The sequence below is a fragment of the Brassica napus genome, chromosome C4 (genome assembly GCF_020379485.1).
Source record: "Brassica napus cultivar Da-Ae chromosome C4, Da-Ae, whole genome shotgun sequence".
Classification (NCBI taxonomy): Eukaryota; Viridiplantae; Streptophyta; class Magnoliopsida; order Brassicales; family Brassicaceae; genus Brassica; species Brassica napus.
This window is the reverse complement of record NC_063447.1, coordinates 13638088-13657556: the sequence shown is the minus strand read 5'-3', so window position 1 is coordinate 13657556 and position 19469 is coordinate 13638088. Positions and strand designations below refer to the sequence as shown.

General features: G+C 36.7%; 2 protein-coding genes across 4 annotated transcripts; one reads left to right on the top strand and one right to left on the bottom strand.

The window, feature by feature from the left end:
* Positions 1-6796: 6796 nt before the first annotated feature.
* On the bottom strand, positions 6797-9489 carry LOC111210855 (mitogen-activated protein kinase kinase kinase 20-like). The gene has a single exon (XM_048756509.1). The coding sequence runs from the start codon at positions 8901-8903 to the stop codon at positions 7785-7787; it is 1119 nt and encodes a 372-aa protein (XP_048612466.1). The 5' UTR covers positions 8904-9489; the 3' UTR covers positions 6797-7784.
* Positions 9490-11924: 2435 nt separating this feature from the next.
* On the top strand, positions 11925-19323 carry LOC106396559 (importin beta-like SAD2). Of its 3 annotated transcripts, XR_007322424.1 has the most exons (23): positions 11925-12221; positions 12348-12483; positions 12575-12662; positions 12950-13099; positions 13473-13635; positions 13834-14018; positions 14103-14276; positions 14617-14762; positions 14840-14963; positions 15045-15225; positions 15503-15662; positions 15775-15816; positions 15905-16023; positions 16118-16316; positions 16642-16773; positions 16871-16974; positions 17269-17448; positions 17668-17807; positions 17928-18067; positions 18149-18309; positions 18413-18542; positions 18640-18870; positions 18957-19323. XR_007322424.1 is itself a non-coding variant. In XM_048754687.1 (22 exons), exons 1-22 carry the CDS (start codon positions 12129-12131, stop codon positions 18813-18815), a joined length of 3117 nt encoding a protein of 1038 aa, XP_048610644.1. In that variant the 5' UTR covers positions 11925-12128; the 3' UTR covers positions 18816-19323. The 3 variants fall into 3 exon arrangements, 2 of the variants coding, with proteins under 2 accessions (XP_048610644.1, XP_048610643.1); XM_048754687.1 differs by having other exon boundaries at positions 12950-13093; positions 18640-19323; XM_048754686.1 differs by having other exon boundaries at positions 18640-19323.
* The last annotated feature ends 146 nt before the right edge of the window (positions 19324-19469 follow it).

Sequence of the window (19469 nt, the reverse complement as noted above, 5' to 3'; positions counted from 1 at the left end):
GGTTATTAGTGATGGAGGCTCTCACTTCATCAACAAGACGTTCGATAAACTGCTGAAGAAACATGGAGTAAAGCATAAGGTAGCTACACCTTATCATCCTCAGACAAGTGGGCAGGTTGAAATATCGAACCGAGAAATCAAGGGAATTTTGGAGAAGGCTGTAGGCAAAACAAGGAAAGACTGGGCTGTGAAGCTTGATGACGCCTTATGGGCGTATAGAACCGCCTACAAGACTCCCTTGGGCACCACTCCTTTTAATCTGGTCTATGGAAAGTCTTGTCACCTACCTGTGGAATTGGAGTACAGTGGTTTTTGGGCAACGAAGTTGATGAACTTCGACATTAAAACCGCAGCAGAAAGGAGGATGGTTCAGTTGAACGAGCTGGACGAGATTCGGTTGAACGCCTATGAGAACACCAAAATCTACAAGGAAAGAACTAAGGCATGGCATGACAGAAAGATAATCCCGAGAGACTTCGCTGCTGGAGACAAAGTCCTTCTGTTCAACTCTAGACTCAAGCTATTTCCTGGAAAGCTTAAGTCTCGTTGGTCCGGACCTTTCACCATCACAGAGGTTAGACCTTATGGAGCTGTTGTCTTGGAAGACAATGGGAGGAAATTCACCGTCAATGGGCAGAGGCTAAAACCTTACTTCACAGATGCAAAACCCGAAGAAGGAACCAACATTCCTTTATCGGAACCCGATCTCGCCTAAGGACAACAAAATAGTCAGGCTCGCGACTTTAAACAAGCGCTGACTGGGAGGCAACCCACATGGTTTGATTTTCTTTCTCTTTTGTGATTATGTTTTCTTGTGTAAATTGATTTTTGGTTGTGTTTTTAGATGATTTTCAGTCATGTATCACGATCAGGCAGAGATCGATCGATCTGACGCCTATGGATCGGTCGATCTAAGGTGCCCACGACACCGCTGCTGGACCTGAGGCAGCGAGGGACTCAGACGATGATGGAGCCTTGGAGAGGCGCTCCAAGAGGCGCACTGACCGCAACGCCTGATCGGTAATCTCTCTTGGAATTATTTTCACACCGAGACGGTGTGAAGTAAGTCTGGGGGAGGATGCTACTTATGTACCATATTGCTTTTATCTCTTTTATTTTCTTAGTTTATCGGATTTGATTGTGTTTTAAAAAAAAAAAAAAAAAAAAAAACACTCTCTACGTATTTTTCTCAGACCCTGTGATGATTATTAGACTATTTCCTTGTGTGTTGTGCATTACATTTCATATTGACCATTTTTCAGGACTGTTAGCGCAGACAAACCGAGGAACCACTTGACCAAGCAACCTCTCCTTAAATCTTTTATCAAGTCTCGGTGAATTGTAATCGACTCAACTATTTTTGACCATTAATGAATTTAATTTCTTTTGACCAGGAATCAACATCAGGAAACGGTATACCATATACACATTCAGGATTTTCTTTACCACATTCTACCACTTTTTAATAATCCTGAATGGCCAGACTCATCAATAGTTTGGTACCACACCTACACCTTACCCTTTTATTTCTTCTCCATGCATTCTTACACACTGATCATATGTGCATACATGTGCAAAAACAATGGAGAGATTAGGGTAGACATGGTTCATCCGACTGCTTAGGTAGGATCGGAACATTTAGGTGGTTAGACACGGACCTGTGTGTCTAGAGGTGTAAATGGAAAATTGGGTGTTGTAAGTGTGTGATTGCATCGCAGTGTATATATTTGATTTCGGTTTGTATATGTTTTCTTCAAAAAAAAAAAAAAAAAAAAAAAAAAAAAAGAGATATGATTCGATCGATTACCACAAAACATTTGCAAGTAATCGGTCCAAAAAAAAAAAAAAAAAAAAAAAAAAAAAAAAGATATTATTCAGTATATTTGATTTAGACATTTTATTTTTATTTTGTGTACCAGAGATGATGCTTTGTTTTAATTTGGGGTTAGAGTTTGAGATTTGTTGGGTTTTGATCATTTGAGACTTGAGCAGTTCGAAAACATGGTTATCAATATACTCGGTCTCTCCAGCGATTTTGCATAATGTTTTGCATTTTTTTTTTTGATATCGCTGATACCCACAAACACTTGAGCCTCACCTAATTAAACACTAAAACAGCCTCCCAAACACCGAGCCCGTTATACCTGATGGAGATATCTTTGGTGGAAAGGTCACGCACTTTTTAATGAATGTAAAGAGTTGATTACTTGAAACTGAGACTTGCAGGTCTGAAATATGGAAAGGTTTGCGCGGTCTTGGTGGGGATTTGGAATGAATGCCTTGACAGTCTCTGATTTAAGTGGTTAGCGAAATCACAAGGTAAGGTCTACTGAGGGTTAGTGAGCTCCCAAATTTTAATCCTCTTTACTTGAGGACAAGCAAAGATTCAAGTCTGGGGGAGTTGATATTCCGTGTTTTTAACGGTTTTAAACTCGTTTTGGAGCAATTAAATGGTCGGTTTTAATTAATGTTTTGGTCTATTTGATGCGTTTTGGTGTTCTTAAGTGTAATATGCAGGTTACTAGATAGCTTGAAAGAAAAGAACGCATTCGGGATTTATTCAGAAGCAAGATGGACCGAACAATGGACCGAATGAAGTATTGATCGCACAGAGCCACAGATCGACCGATCCGGTCCATGTGGATCGACCGATCCACGGTTTCAGCCACAGATCGACCGATCCGGTCTATGTGGATCGACCGATCTCAGGCGCTACGGGCTCCACACGCACAAACGAGCTTTTCACTCCTTTTTACCCACTCCCCTCAATAATTCACAGAAGAACTCGACTTTGGAGACTCAGAAAAGACCAGGGGCGACCAAGGAGGAGATTTACAAGTTCTAGAGAGAAGATTTGAGTGTTTTGTACTTGTTTTGGTGTGATTTGTGAAGATTTGTAAAGGAGTTCATCTCAAAACCATTTGGAGAAGATCTTCTGAACCTTTACTCTGTTTTAATACAATCTTATCATGTTTTCTTCATCAAAATCGTTTTGTTCTTGCTTAGTTATGTGTGAGTAGTCATCTAGTTGGGTTTAGGGGTTCTCATATGGGATTTCTTGATGTTTTGATCCATAAAACGTGTGTAGACTAAGGGATTACGTTTTGGTTCTTCATCTAATGGATTTCTTACTGCTTGAACTGAATTGATCACTTAGTTCATGATATTAGATTGTTTGATGCACCGAAAGTGATTGTTTGAACTTCCGAAAATACTTTAGATGAGCAAAGTGTCCTTAACCCTCGGAAGTTGATGTTATTGCGCTTTGTGAACATATTGAACCTGTTCTTAATGCTTGTTTAGAAATTGAAACTCAGCGGAAGTTAGTGTGGAGATTTCTATAACATAGAGAATTAGCGCTACGGAAGTAGGTTAATTCTAATATCGTGTTTGAGTTCTAGACGGTTCTTAATATATCCCTGTGTTTTCCATTAATTGTATCTTGATTAAAAAGAAATCCCTGAGAATTCCCAATGCCCAACGTTTGTTTTAAAATAGTTTTCAAATCGTTTAAATAATCTTTTTACATGCTTGTTTATGCTTTGTGACACCTAAGAAAATTAGATAAAAATCATCAAAAATATATCTTGATTCGCTGTAGCTATTAACTTGTCTGCAACTCTACGTGTGATCATCGGTCCCTGTGGATTCGATCCCGCATTACTACTGCGTACTTTACTGTGCACTTGCAGTTAGATAATCGGGTTAAAACTCGAGACATCAACAAGACTTCGCACGATCCTTAACATACATAACGATGGAGGATGTGGCAAGTATGTGGGTCTACCAGAAGTTATAGGACGGAAGAAGAAAGAGATATTTAATTTTATCTTAGAGAAGATAAAAAACAGAACAAAAGGGTGGTCAAATAAATATCTATCTGAGGCAGGAAAAGAAATTCTACTTAAAACAATAGCATCTGCTATTCCGGTTTATCCAATGAATGTTTTCAAGCTTCCTAAAGGAGTATGTGAAGATATAGAGAAACTATTTGCTGAATATTGGTGGAGTAAGGGAACGGGGAGACGGTCGATGCACTGGCTGAGTTGGAAGAGAGTGAGTGTTCCAAAGAAAGAAGGTGGGCTAGGTTTCCGTGATATTGAAAATTTTAACTTGGCTTTACTTGCCAAACAAGTATGGAGGATTGGCCAAACACCAACAAGTCTACTTGCAAGAGTTCTACGTGGCCGATATCATCAGGATACATCTATTCTCAATGCAAGGGTTGGAAATAAACCGTCATTTATATGGCGATCGCTAATGGAAGGAAAGGAGCTCCTTAAATCAGGATTGAGGGTTCAAATTGGTAATGGTGAAGAGACTCTAATCTGGAGGGACGCCTGGCTACCCACTCACCCACCTAGAGCTCCAAGAGGTATTGATAATATAGTAAATGACTATCACACAGTTCATTCACTATTTCGCCCGGGTACAAGACAATGGAATGTCGAACTATTAGAGCGAATTATGGTACCAGAGGATGTGGATTTAGTAAAACACATTGTGTTAAGCCAATATGGAGGACAAGATTTGCTGGGTTGGAACTACACTGAAGATGGTATGTATACGGTTAAGTCAGGTTACTGGTTGAGTATGCATAGCCAAGATCAACAAGTTATACCACCAAGAGGATCAACTGGAATTAAAGCTGCTCTATGGAAGTTAAATACTGCTCCGAAACTCAAACATTTTTTATGGAGAATTCTATCAGAAGCAATGCCTGTGGGATCAATTCTAAAACGAAGACGTGTCTCTCAAGATAGTGTGTGTGTAGAAGATGTTGTGTGTTAGAAGAAGATATGGAACATCTCTTCTTTAAATGCCCGTATACTCAAGCACTTTGGAGAGGGGCAAATCTACCAGACCGTACGTTTACTGATAATAGTATCAGTTTTGAAGAGAAATTAAAGGCTATCGTATCCTCGGTCAATAATAAGGCGCTTAACCCTATTGATAGGCAACAACCTTTGTGGATCCTTTGGCGCATCTGGAAAAGCAGAAACCTTTTGGTTTATTGACGGAAACAGACTGATTGGAAAGTAGACCTCAAACAAGCTCAACATGAAGCACGAGAATGGACTCAGGTGTTGTATTCAACTGAAAGCAACAGTAATACAACCCAGAGGCTAAGTGGGAGGCATAAACAATCAATGTGGGAGAGACCTCCTTGTGATTATGTGAAGATTAATTATGATGGGAGTAGGAGACAAAATATGTCAACAGGAGGGTGGATATTCAGAGATGCTCAAGGATTTTTCCTAGGTGGAGGCCAGGGTAAACAATCAGTTAACGGAGATGAAAGTCTGGAGACAGAATTACAAGCTCTTCTTATGGCAATCCAACATACGTGGACAAAAGGTTACCGTAAAGTGATTTTTGAAGGTGACAACAAACAGGTTCAGGAGCTACTAACAACGTCCAAGAGGAATTTTCACATGCATAATTGGATTCAGGAAATCAAAGGGTGGAAGGAGAAATTTGAAGATGCAGAATTTAGATGGATTCCAAGAGAAGATAATAAAGCTGCAGATCATTTAGCTAAACAATTTCATAATTCTCAAGTTTCTTTCAACTCTATATTTTATGTACCTGTATCAATAACCCAAATCCTCGATGAGGATATTTCTTCGTCATTATAATAAAGTTGTAAGTTGGAAAAAAAAAAAGAGGAAATTGAATAACGACCGTCGATCTTACGCGGAGGATCATCTATCATCGGTTCTATCTGAACCAAACGGTTATAGATGAGAAACTGAATAACGCGCCGATGTTACAGTTGGTAAGAGCTATAGTTGAATCGAACTTAACCGTTGGCTCAAAACACTTGACTCCCGTTTTTGGTCATTGGACTTTGCTAGTTTATTATAGAAAATAGGATTATCAACACACCACCACAACTATACAACCACATGATCATTATTTAATCTCCGGCTACAACCATAATTATTCAAACACATCATCATTCTTGAATCTTCGGCTACAACAACAGTCATGCAAACACTTTGTTCTCTTTATCAAGATACAAACTCACAGTGTTATAAATTTTAATCGATATGAAATAGACAAAAACTACTTTAAAAGACAAATATGGAAATTTTGTCAAAAAGAGAGAGGCAAATATGAAACCTTTATATAACAAGTCCTACTTGTTGGAACTACTTTTTGAACATTATAAATAATGTATTCATATGTCAAAAATGAAATTTTATTTGAATGAGAAATGGAAGTTTAATTTGTGTGATTTGAGAATCTTGTATAAAGTAGAAAATATATACATTAGATATTTGATCTTGGATTTGGGTTTTTATTTGTTAGTTAGATTTTATGTTCATTAACTTAAATCAAATATATGTTGATCTTTTATATTGATAAAATATATTAAAAAAATCCATTTTAAAGTATATTATTTTGTTTGAATTGGTCAAAACAATAATAGTTTTACTCTTTAATTTATTGTCAAAATGTGGAATAAATTCACATACTAATTGACAAGAATTAAAGTCTCTATTAGTGCACCATGGAGGTTTCATTTTTGTGTTGAAGAATAAAATTTGTGCTTCTCATTATTTTTTTATAAAATGGCTTGTAAGCATTATAGAAAAAATAGACTTTGAACAACAAATCACTTTCTCCTACTTTGAATAGTTATGTTAGTATTTTTTTTTTGAGTCCGAGAGTACAACACAGAAATAAGTTCGATAGATTCTGTTTTTTGGTGTTGGTAAACATAAACAATGTTGCGGTTGTATCCTGGGAATCTGAGCGCTATGAAACCGTCACACTATAGGGCGTTTAAAGATTTAAGGAAAGAGATTAATCATCTCGACTCTGCAATTCTTCTTTATTCTTGTATTTCGGTATTGTAATTTTAATTTATGTTCTTATTATTCTTTACGAATATCAGTTGTCCTATGGTAGTAAAATAAGATTCCTAAGTAAGTTTCTATAATAAATATAATATACATAAATATCTCTTACTAATATAAGGTAAATAAATAAGGTTTTTTTTAAAAAAGAGTTGCATATAAAAACTATAGAAAAAGAAAGTACGAAACTTGAATTCATGCAAATTACTTATGAGATGGTCACCGCCGCATCACACTTAGATAGTAAAGCATAAACACATTAAGTAAGTGTTCCATAAAATACAAACCACATAAATACAGGGGATGCTTTTGCTTTGCCTAAACAAAATCATTACACATATCGTTCCAGTGATATGTCATGTATTGACCATAAACAAATACGAATATTGCAATTTTCAAGAATATAGGAGGAAAAAATGGCAATTCTTATACATCAAAGTTCAATAATATCTGTTAAACATCTGTATGAATATATTCATTTTCAGGAGCAGTCGAGAACGGAGTAGTTTCAGGGAAGAAGTTGAAACGGGAAGAAGAAGTGGTTGTAGATAATTGCAACATCATTGAACGCTGTTTCTGGGAAGAACATCCACACATCCTTAGCTATTCATAGAACAGCTGCTTCTTTAATTCAGCTTTGGAGACATGGAAACACTTTTTAGCTAGACTTGTTAGTTATCTTGTTTGACACAAAGACAATGAAAAGAGAAAAAAATCAATTAACATAAATTCTCCAAGTGTTGTTACAAAGTTACGTATAGAATCTATACAAGTACAAACAGACAGATTTCAAAGAGAAGAACAAAATAAAACAAAAGTTACGAGATGGTTCTATCAAGTGACAATGTTGACACAGGAACTAAACCTGGTCTTGGCTGCTCCTTGATGTTTCCTCTGTACAATTCTCACAACTAATTATTAATTTGCTCTACACCATCTACCACCAAGTAACAAAGCGACAGAACACACTGATACACTGAGACAAAACGACTGAACAAACACGAGATTGAATCCTGGCGGTTTTGGAGGTATAGTCTTGAGCCTCAAGGGCCTATTCAAAACTTTCTTAAACTGTGGCGTCTTTGGTGGAAGAATTTTCACTCTTATTGGCTTCTTCATTATAACCCTAGACTTCAGTACAGCCACCGACTTTATCCTACTTCCGGCGGCTGTAACCATCACTCTCTTCTCATCAGAAACTCCCCGGAGAAGAAACGGATGCTTCAACAGATCCGAAGCACTTCCCCTCTCCACAGGATTTCTTGCAAAGCACGTTTGCAGAAACTGCCTTGCCTCCCAAGGAAGAGACTCTGGAATCTCTGGCGCCTTCTCATCCAATAAATGACACAAAAGCTCTTCCGAGTCCTGGAACGGCCACGGAGACTGTCCTGTGTACATCTCCAACACAACGCAACCTAGCGACCACAAGTCTAACGATGTGTCGGCAACGCCGTAGTTAACAGACTCGGGAGACATGTAAAGAGGCGTTCCCAAGTAGGGAGAATCAAAGTCCCAAAACACCGACTCCTCTCCAGCTTCTGTCGACATTCCAAAGTCTGAAAGCTTCAACTCATACGAAACTTCTTTCGTTACGCCAACATCATCACGTGGAAACACAAGAAGATTGTCCGGTTTGAGGTCGCAGTGGACGTATCCGTGATCATGAACAGAGACCAGTCCTTCAAGAATCATACGAGTGAAGTCTTTGATCATCGTGTCGGTCAACGACCTTGTTTCCATGAACGAAGTTAAACTTCCGCCAGCTGCGTACTCCATCGACATGTTATAAACTCTTGTTCCGTTATCATTCACACCTCTCTGGAGAGATGTAACAAACGTTTGCACAATTCTCGGACAATCTCTAAGTTTAGATAGAATCTGAAACTCGTTGTAGAGAGAGTCGTAGTCTTGTGCGTTTGAGCTTTTCACAGCGTGGTAGTATGGCTTCGAGCCGTCGGGTTTAGTGAACTTGATGAGATTGACGGAACCAAACGAACCTTTGCCTAACGACTTCACAAATTCCGTCGACGACGTCATACTTTACTTCGCTGCAATTAAAACCTAGTTAGAGTCTGAATCTTTGATCTGTTGAGAGAGAAAAAGAAACTTTTAGAGTTGTGTAATTACGATTAGGATAATAAAAAGGAAATTTTGATTTAAGTATATACTATACACTACTAAATTGAATAACAACCGTCGATCTTATTGATTCGATCTTATTAATCAAACGGTTAGATTCCGGAGATTGAATAACTCGCTGTTGCCGAGACAGAATAGCCTAGTGGTAACACTAGACTGAACTGGATCCCAAGGCACCTGGGTTCGAGTCCTCTGGGATTCCGTTGTCACACAGAACATCTACCATTGGTTCGATTGGTTCGATTTTATACCGTTGTCACACAGAACATCTACCATTGGTTCGATTTTATACCGTTGGCTTAGACGTTCCATGTGCAAAGTCACTTCACGCCCGTCTTGGCCATTGGACTAACTAGATTATTTGATTGTATCATAACAAACCTGATTATTCAAAAACATTAAACATTATCATTCTTTAAGCTTCGGCTACAACCATAACTATTCAAATACATCACCACGGCTACGACCATAATTATTCAAACACATCACTAGTTATTCAAGCACAGTGAAGATTTTTAAAAATCCTATTTAATGGTAACATTTTGTTTTTAAAATTCCTGATTGATTTTAGAATTAGCCGTTTCTAGCATTTTAGATGTCTTAAACAAATAAAAAATGGGATGCGTTATCTACAGGCTTTGACATAAACTCTTTTCAAACACTAATCATTAGTTTTTAACTTGTTCTATGTTTTTACCAAAAAAGAAAACTAGTTCTAAATAATATATGTAAATCCTCAATCGACAAAAAAATTGGCTAGAATTTAATTGACCTGAAATATACAAAAGTCACTTAAAACGAAAAAATATAAAATCTATAGAAATGAAAGTGCTAAACTTGAATCCATGCAAATTAGTTATGAGATGGTCGTGCTCATCACACACTTGGACATAAAACAATAAACGATGTTAGTGTTTTATAAAAAGATTTTTAGCAATTAAACCTTTCGACAAAAACCTCTGAGCTAAAAATCTTATGAAATAAACCATCAACTTTAATTCCGTTAACATATGGTACTTTCCATCTAAAAAACCTTGATGGAGGGTAACATACGTTAACAGTTTATAAGTTGAGGGTTTATAATCTTGAAATTTTAGTTGAGGGGATTTTTTACGATTCAAAAATAGCTGAATGGTTTTATCACTAAAATTCATTAAATGTTTTATCATATTTATTATCATTTATGCATTGTTTTAGATTGATTTATAAACCTTTAAAACTAATTTATAAATTTTAATATATTAATTTATTGTAAAATCAATTTATACATCCTAAATTAATAATTTTCAACACTACTTACAACTTAGTATAACTTCAAAATATTAAATTATTTGATATTTGGCAAAGTGATATAAGAAAATTTGTATGTTTATATCGTCATTGTCAAATATCAAATAATTTAAAGTTTTTAAGTTATATTAAGTCTTAAGTAGTATCGAGGATAATTTATCCATGAAATCAATTTTTCAATTTAAAGTAGGACGCACTTTTTCCTACTTTCATGATTTCTGTCCTCCGGCTCATACTTTCTCCTCATCCCCCAAAGATAATGCATGATTATTTTTATTCTCATTGATTTCTGAACAAATACGTTATATTTTTGTTTTTTTGATCAATAAAATAATATATTTGATATATTATTCTGATTTATTGTATTACTTTATGTTTCAATAGTATCACTAATAATGTTAGATTATTTAATGAGAAAAAAACAAAAATAGCACTAAATCAAGTTTTTGTTCCCAAACTAGCACTCAAGATCAAAAGTCACAAAAATAGCACTTAATGTTTTATCAAAAGTCACAAACTTAGGATTTAGAGTTAAAGAGTGGGGTTTAGGATTTAGGGTTTAGGGTTTAGGGTTTAGGGTTTTAGGGTTTAGAGTTTAGGGTTTAGGGTTTAGGGTTTAGGGTTTAGCGTTTAGGGTTTAGGGTTTAGAGTTGAGAAGTGAAGTTTTGGGGATAAGGTTTCAAATTTTGAAAAATAAAAAAATTAAAATTTTCAAAGGATAAACTTAGAAATGTGCTATTTTGGTCATTTTAGTTTTTGAGTGCTATTTTGTGATATAAACTTAGAAAGATGCTATTTTGAAAATTTGCCCTTATTTAATCCTAACAAGTAGCAGAAATTGTAATTAAAAACTTATAAAATTATTGTGAAACCGTATTAATCATATGTAAAATTATTAAAATATTTATGAAGCTTTATGAATCAGTTATAAAGTAATGTGTTAAAATTTATAAATTAGTTTTAAAGGCTTATATCAATTTAAAACATTGTATAAATGATAACAAAGATTTTAAAATTTTTGATGACTTTTAGTGATAACCCTTCAATTATTTTTGAATCGTAAAAAACTCTATCAACTAAATTTTCAACATTACAAACCCTCAACTTATAAACTGTTCACGTACGTAACCTTCCGTCCGGTTTGTTAAACGGAAAGTAACATATGTTAACGAAATAAAATTGAAAGTTTATTTTACGTGATTTTTAGTTGAGAGCTTTTTTACTATCTTTAGAATTTTAATTACTAAAAAAACTTTTATAAAAATACAAATTACATATGCATAGCGGATGCTTTGCCTAAACAATATCATTACCCCCATTTCCTTTCAATGATATTCCCATCTGGATATGTATTGACCATATATAAACAAATACGAATATTGCAATTCTCAAGAATACATCGATATTAGGAAAACAATGACAATTCTCAAGAGTACATCAAATAAAAATCACATTTCGATTTTTTTTGTTTGTTGCAAAATTACGAAAAACTTTGTCCGTTATTCATTTGTCCCGTACACGTAATCAATTCAGTTGGAGAAGACCCCGGTACGATATAAACCGGCCACAGACAACCCGGGTCAACCGAATGAAGGTTAGTTAAACAACCCTAGGGATTTAAATACTCTATTTTTTCCTCCAGCTCTGTTTGTCCCTCTCAACCCCCTCGCCTACCATCATCTTCTTCCTCCTTCTCCGCCATTGTTGTAGCTCCAAAACCTCAACTGAATCTCCGATACTCAATTGAGCTCTCTCCAGGTCTGTTGTACGGAAAATTCAAATCGAATCAACCTGCTCCTCTAGTGGTTTCTCGATTTCCAAACTCCCCGGAGGATGGATCTGCCAAGCCTCGCTTTGATCCTCCGAGCCGCCGCGCTCAGCCCCAATCCCGATGAACGCAAAGCTTCTGAGCTGCAACTCAATCAGGTCTCTTAGTACTTTTTCACTTGAATTCTCGTGAGATGTATATACGTTTTACTGGTTTTTGATATTCTTCGCGAGTCTGATTGGTTCCTGATGCGTGTGTTTATCGTTGTTCTCTTCTCTTAACAGTTGCAGCACACGCCACAGCACTTGGTGAGATTGTTGCAGATAGCCGTGGATGGGAACTGTGACATGGCAGTGCGTCAGATTTCTAGTATTCAGTTCAAGAACTTCATTGCTAAGAACTGGTCACCTGATGATTCTGGTAAATAATAATAATAATTTTTTTTTGAAATTTCTTGTTACGTCTTGATTACCGTAAGCTCTTAGGCTAATTCGTGTATCTGGCTGTGCAGGAGAGCAGCCGATGATATTGCAAAGCGACAAAGAATTGGTGAGGGACAACATCCTCGTCTATGTCACCCAAGTTCCGACCTTACTCAGGTAAATTTGTCTGCTCGAGGTGTGATTGGTAGAAAGATCCAATAACATGAATGGCTTATTACGTGTACCATCATCTCGCATGCTTGATAGTCTTCAAGCTTATATATAACATGCATGTTTGTATGTGTCTTTCTTTTATCCTTAGGTGCTAGATATCATGAAACAGTGAACTGTGGATGATATTTTCAGAATTTATATTTTTTTCTATAAAGCTCGTCAACCACTATAGTTTTTTTTTTCTCAACGTCGGTCATAATTATGTTTCTCTTCTAAATTTGTTGATCCAGATCACAACTTGGAGAGTCACTCAAGACAATCATATATGCTGACTACCCAGAACAATGGCCACGGCTTCTCGATTGGGTGAAGTACAACTTGCAAAATCAACAAATTTATGGAGCTTTGTTTGTGTTGCGGATACTCTCTAGAAAGTATGAGTAAGTTCATCGCTTTCCTTTCCGTATGTCCATTCATGTATATAATTTAAAGATTCGTTGATGAAAATATTTGGCATGACTGTCTGCGGTGGCAATAACGCAAAATGGACTGTTTGAGTGTAGCACACTGAGTAAAAAAATTAAGTGCTAACAACTGTGTAGGAAAAAATTAAGAGAAGAGGCAATCATATTGTACAAAATGAATTTTTTTAAGAGTGTACTATTAGAATGAGTTATAGTTAGGAATGAAAAGTGTGCATTACATGTAGATGTGCAACAAATTGACCTGACAATCTCACTGTTTAAGCATCTGAAGCAGTAAATCTAGATGCGCTGCATTATCTTGATTCTGTTTCCTAATTTTGATTTATAGGTTCAAGTCAGACGAGGAGAGGACACCAGTTTCCCGCATTGTGGAGGAGACATTTCCTCTACTTTTGACTATTTTTAATGGGCTTATCCAGATAGAAAATCCCTCGCTGGAGATAGCAGAGTTAATGAAGCTGATATGCAAAATATTCTGGTCATCAATATATGTAAGTCGGTAACGAGATCATATTGGCAATTGGCAATTTGCTAGTCGATAAATAAATAAAAGAAGGGATTGCTAGGCTTACTGAAGCCGTTCTTGTTATTGTTTCCTTTTGATAATGATTTATGGAAATCCTGATCTTCTTTTTGTTACTTTCCAAAGATTCACTACATGATTCATTTTGTACTATTTTATGTGGCAGCTGGAACTCCCAAAGCAATTATTTGACATTAACGTATTCAATGCCTGGATGGTTCTGTTCTTGAGTGTTTCGGAGCGTCCTGTTCCAGTTGAAGGCCAGCCTATGGATCCGGAACTTAGAAAATCTTGGGGCTGGTGGAAGGTCAAGAAGTGGACAGTGCACATCTTAAACAGGATCTATAGTCGGTATGTCTCTGAAGTTAATATGTTAATCAATAAATTCTCTTGGAAGGTCCATTAAATTTTGGTGAGCATTCATTGTTGTCATAGGTTTGGAGACCCAAAACTTCAAACTCCAGAAAACAAGCCTTTCGCCCAAATGTTTCAAAAAAATTATGCCGGCAGAATTTTGGAAGGCCACCTAAATTGTCTGAATACTATTCGTGTTGGAGGCTATCTTCCCGACAGAGTTACCAATCTTCTTCTTCAGTACTTAAGCAACAGGTTTGTCTTACAGTTCTTTGTGTTTTAGTTTTGTTTGCATACTTGTCTACATTTAGTATGCCCACTTGGTTGACGTCAATTCTCCTTTCCCTGGCATTATAAAATTTGTTTTTTGGTAAAGGATTGAAAGGTATTGATTTTAATTAGAACACAACACTCTATATGTTTATATGTTTTTTCTGTTGAATTTTATACTATTCTACCTCTTGGCATGTAACAAAATGTATCTTGCCATGGCCCATCTTCCCTGCAGCTTGCTTAAAGAATGAAAATCTACTACTGTATTTCTCGATGAGGGAGTTCTCAAGTCCTTACACTCACTAATTTATTGTATCTGCAGCATTTCAAAGAGTAGCATGTACAAATTGCTGCTGCCTCGGCTGGATGTTCTGCTTTTTGAGATTGTTTTCCCTCTAATGTGCTTTAACGACTCTGATCAAAAACTCTGGGAGGAAGACCCACATGAATACGTGAGGAAGGGTTACAGTAAGTATTAAAAATTGTGACTTTCTTGAGAAGTCGAACATATAATATTTAATGAAATTTGTTGTGCTGCACTGCAGATATCATTGAGGACTTGTACAGTCCGCGAACAGCGTCTATGGATTTTGTAAATGAATTGGTTCGAAAACGTGGGAAAGATAACCTCCCAAAGTTTGTTCAGTTTGTTGTAGGGATCTTCAGGAGGTATTCCATTTGAGCTCTTCCGCTTAAATTTGTTTCTTTCAGCTGTGTTTTGTTGTGAACTTGCTTTTACACTATTTGTAGTTATTACGAAGCTCCTGCTGAACATAAGCCTTATCGTCAAAAAGATGGCGCTATGCTTGCTGTTGGAGCTCTTTGTGATAAACTGAAACAAACCGATCCCTACAAATCTGAACTAGAGCATATGTTGGTGCAACATATTTTTCCTGAATTCAGTAGTCCAGCTGGACATCTTAGAGCAAAGGTATTCATTGTTTTTGGCTTAAATTTGTGTAATCGTACCTCAACAATCCATGGTTGCCATAATAGGGGTTCTGTTGTATTTCTCAATTTGTTTGAGAACTCTGTATTGCTTTAAAAAAATTAACAACAGAAGAAAAAGGATAAGTGTTGTGATATTTAGGTGACTGATGCGATGTTGTCGATACATTAGGATGGACGTCCTGATTTATTTCCAGTATTAGGTAGTATATTCGTTGGGAGCCCCTTGATCTGTTTAACGATTGAGTTTTTGAATGTAGGCTGCATGGGTAGCTGGACAATATGCCCACATCAACTTCTCAGATCAGAACAACTTTCGTAAAGCATTGCACAGTGTTGTTTCGGGAATGCGTGATCCTGATCTCCCTGTCCGGGTTGATTCAGTTTTTGCATTACGTTCATTTGTTGAGGCCTGCAAGGGTATGTGATTTTCTCCTGCATATCAATCAATCTGTTTGCACTTGTGCATTGTCTTCTCGATTGTGTGTTGGTTTATATATGTCTAATTAAAACTGTCTGGTCAAACTTGCAGATTTGAATGAGATACGCCCAATCCTCCCTCAATTACTTGATGGTAGGTAACCTTGGTTTTAAAAACTAGATAGTCAGTATCGTTGAATTAAACTAATGCTTTCACTTACTGGTGATCTTGCTCCTATCAGAATTTTTCAAACTCATGAATGAGGTAGAGAATGAAGACCTTGTTTTTACGTTGGAGACCATTGTCGATAAGTTTGGTGAGGAGATGGCTCCTTATGCTTTTGGATTATGCCAAAATCTGGTAAGGAAATCAGCTCTCTCATTTGAATAGTTTTATTGAACGTTTGAAGTTTGAACTTTGAGATATAAGTATTTATGCCTCTTCTTTTTCTCAGGCGGCTGCATTTTGGAGGTGCTTAAACACGTCAGAAGCCAGTGATGATCTGGATGACGTGGGAGCTTTAGCTGCAGTCGGTTGTTTGCGTGCCATAAGTACAATCCTTGAATCTGTTAGCAGTCTTCCTCAGCTGTTTGTTGAGATAGAGAAAACGATACTTCCAATAATGCAGAAAATGTTGACCGCTGATGGCCAAGGTAAATTGATGTTTAAATCATTTCTTTAGTTTTCTCATTTTAGCTCTGGTCCTTAGTTTGTTGACGAGCTTAAGTTGTATTGTATCTGGATGCTGAACTTTTGGACTGATTTGTTAGCCATTTTGATTCATTCCATTACTATGCATTTCTAGAAAGTTTTATATATCCATTAGTTGCTGAGCTTAAGTTGTATATATCCATTAGTTGTTTTTGTGAGCCTTTTGCTACGTATGTAATATCAGATCTCAAGATCACTCATTTCCTTTTCCAGCTATTTTTTATTGGTACTAAAGCATTTAAATTTTCCTCCTATGTGCTTTGGCAGACGTATTCGAAGAAGTTTTGGAGATTGCATCATACATGACCTTTTATTCACCTAATATTTCATTGGGCATGTGGAGTCTCTGGCCATTAATGGTGGAAGCCTTGGTCGATTGGGCAATTGATTTCTTTCCAAGTACGGCTTCTCTCGTATCTGTTTTCTGTATAGTTTAACCTTCATGTCAATAATTTTTGCTACATACATTAAGCTTTTTCTTCTTCTGGAAATGTAGATATTTTGGTTCCAATGGACAACTTTATATCGAGGGGAACTGCTCATTTCCTCACTTGCAAGGAGCCCGACTATCAGCAAAGTCTATTTACTGTTCTTTCAACTGTAAGTATATATCCTTATTGTATTGCATGTGCTTGTTAATTGTTCTGAACTGTAAGGTTATGGAATTATGAATGATAGATTCTTACTTTATCATCTTATCCATGCCTATACTGGTAGGAAGTATTTGGCCTCTAGCATATTGGACAAACACAAAAATACATATTCAGCATTAAATATGACAAATCTTCCTACAGTAGTATTGAGATGTTATACATATATCACTCATTAGCCTGCATAACAATACCGTTTGTTACCTGGATAGCTAATTTATGTGTCACTTTTCTGTTTCTACAGCTTATGACCGACAGAAACATAGAAGACAGTGATATTGAGTCTGCTCCAAAGCTTATTGAAGTTGTTTTCCAGAATTGCAAAGGGCAGGTGGATCAGTGGGTTGAACCATATCTGCGGCTCACGATTGATAGGTTACAACGAGCGGAGACTTCGTACCTAAAATCTCTTCTTATTCAAGTGGTAATAACTGTCTGGAGAATTTGTTAGCATGATGCGATTCCAACTTACAATTTTATTTCTTTAATCATCACAATATGAAATTATGAATCAGTTGAGATTGCATTGAATTGATGGTTACGATGGGTTGAACTTTAGTTGGTAGTGAACCACCATTATTGCATTTAAAATTTTTGCTATCTTGATCATATTCTCAAAGAAAATTATGATTTCTATTCGCAGGTGGCAAACATGCTTTATTACAATCCAGGTTTGACGCTTGGTGTGTTGCATAACACAGGACTTGCTTCTACTGTGTTTGATCATTGGTTCCAGATGTTGCAACAAAAAAGAAAAAGTGGCCTGCCAGCAAATTTCAAAAGGTATCTTTGATGCTTGTTATTATCTCCTATCTTGTTATGGTAAGCTTACAAGTGTAATGGGGTTACTTTAATTTTTCTCACTGTGATTAGCTGATAAAGAGGTTGCTCTTTTTATACTAGGGAACACGATAAAAAGGTTTGCTGCTTGGGTTTGACTTCGTTACTTGCTCTCCCGGGTGGTCAATTCCCCGACGAGGCGCTGCAGCGTGTTTTCAGGGCAACACTTGATCTTCTAGTTGCATATAAGAATCAGATAGCTGGTATGTTGTGCTTGTGATCCATTTTCTCTCCACTTGGTCTGGTAACGTATACGATTATTCCCTTTCCCGTATTTATCGCAGAAGCAGCAAAGGAGACGGAAGTAGATTATGAGAATGAGTTGAATGGACTCGAGAGTGATGAAGACGACGATGATGATGGGTCTGATGGGGAGATGGGGATGGATGATACCGAGGAGGGAGATGAAGCTGAAAGCAAGAAACTTAAGAAGTTAGCTGCACAGGTTTGTCAAATGCTTTTTATAGACATCCCTTGCCAACTATGATTTTTTTTTATTTTTTTCTTTTGGAATTGACTGTTTGCCTACTTGCTTATTCATTTCAAAGGCAAAGGCCTTCGGATATGATGATGAAGATGACGATGATTCCGATGATGATGACTTTAGCGATGAGGAAGAGTTCCAGTCACCCATCGATGAGGTGGATGCCTTTGTATTCTTTGTCGACGCAATTAGAGGTACCGCAGCGTTCTAGATCACACAAATACTATTGAAAGCTTCATTTTCTTCAGTGTACATATTTTTTGCTTAATCACATCCTTGCCCTTTGAACAGTTATGCAGGCGTCAGATGCGCAGAGGTTTCAGAACCTTAACCAGTCGCTGGACTTCAATTATCAGGCGATCGCAAACGGAATAGCACAGCATGCAGAGGTGAGAAGAGTGGAGATGGAGAAAGAGAAGCAAAAGAAGGCAGCAGAAGCTGCTGCTTCTCCTGTTCCTGCTATGTGATCTTTAAGGTTTGCTGATCAAAGCCGTAGCGTGTCTGCACAAAAAATTCATTTTGGTGAGATTCTCGTTCATTCATATATTGAGCATTGCCTCGTGCTTCCAAGTTATACAAACACAGAAGCTGATTTTTGTGGATTTTAGCAAAAAAAAAAACATATCATCTCCAGAGTCTTGTGAAACCGTATGGTTGCGGTCAGAAGGTTTGGTGTTTTGGTGAGAGTGATTGACGATGATGATGGAGTCTCTTATAGTCTGAACTCTGAAGAGAAGGTTTTGTGTGTTATGTCGTGTCTCCGTCTTTTGTGTGTGGGGGATTTTTGTGTTCTCTTTTATCCATATGCATACTACTGCACACATTGTGTCTTGTCTTTTTGGGATGTTTTAGATTTTTAGTAAAGAATATATTTGAACTTTTGATCTCTTACAGAGATCAGCAAAGGTCACACTCATCAGGTTGTACGACCATTCTTTCATAATTTGAAAATCAATCAAAAGTTTCTTTAATGTATTCTTTCTATTTATTAAAAAGTAACAAAAAGATTTCGTAATCTTTTTATAGTAATGAATTAAACAAAATAGATAAATCATCGTAAACCCCTCAAGAATATACAACGATACGAAATTCCGTTTATTTGCAAGATGTTTGTTTCTTGA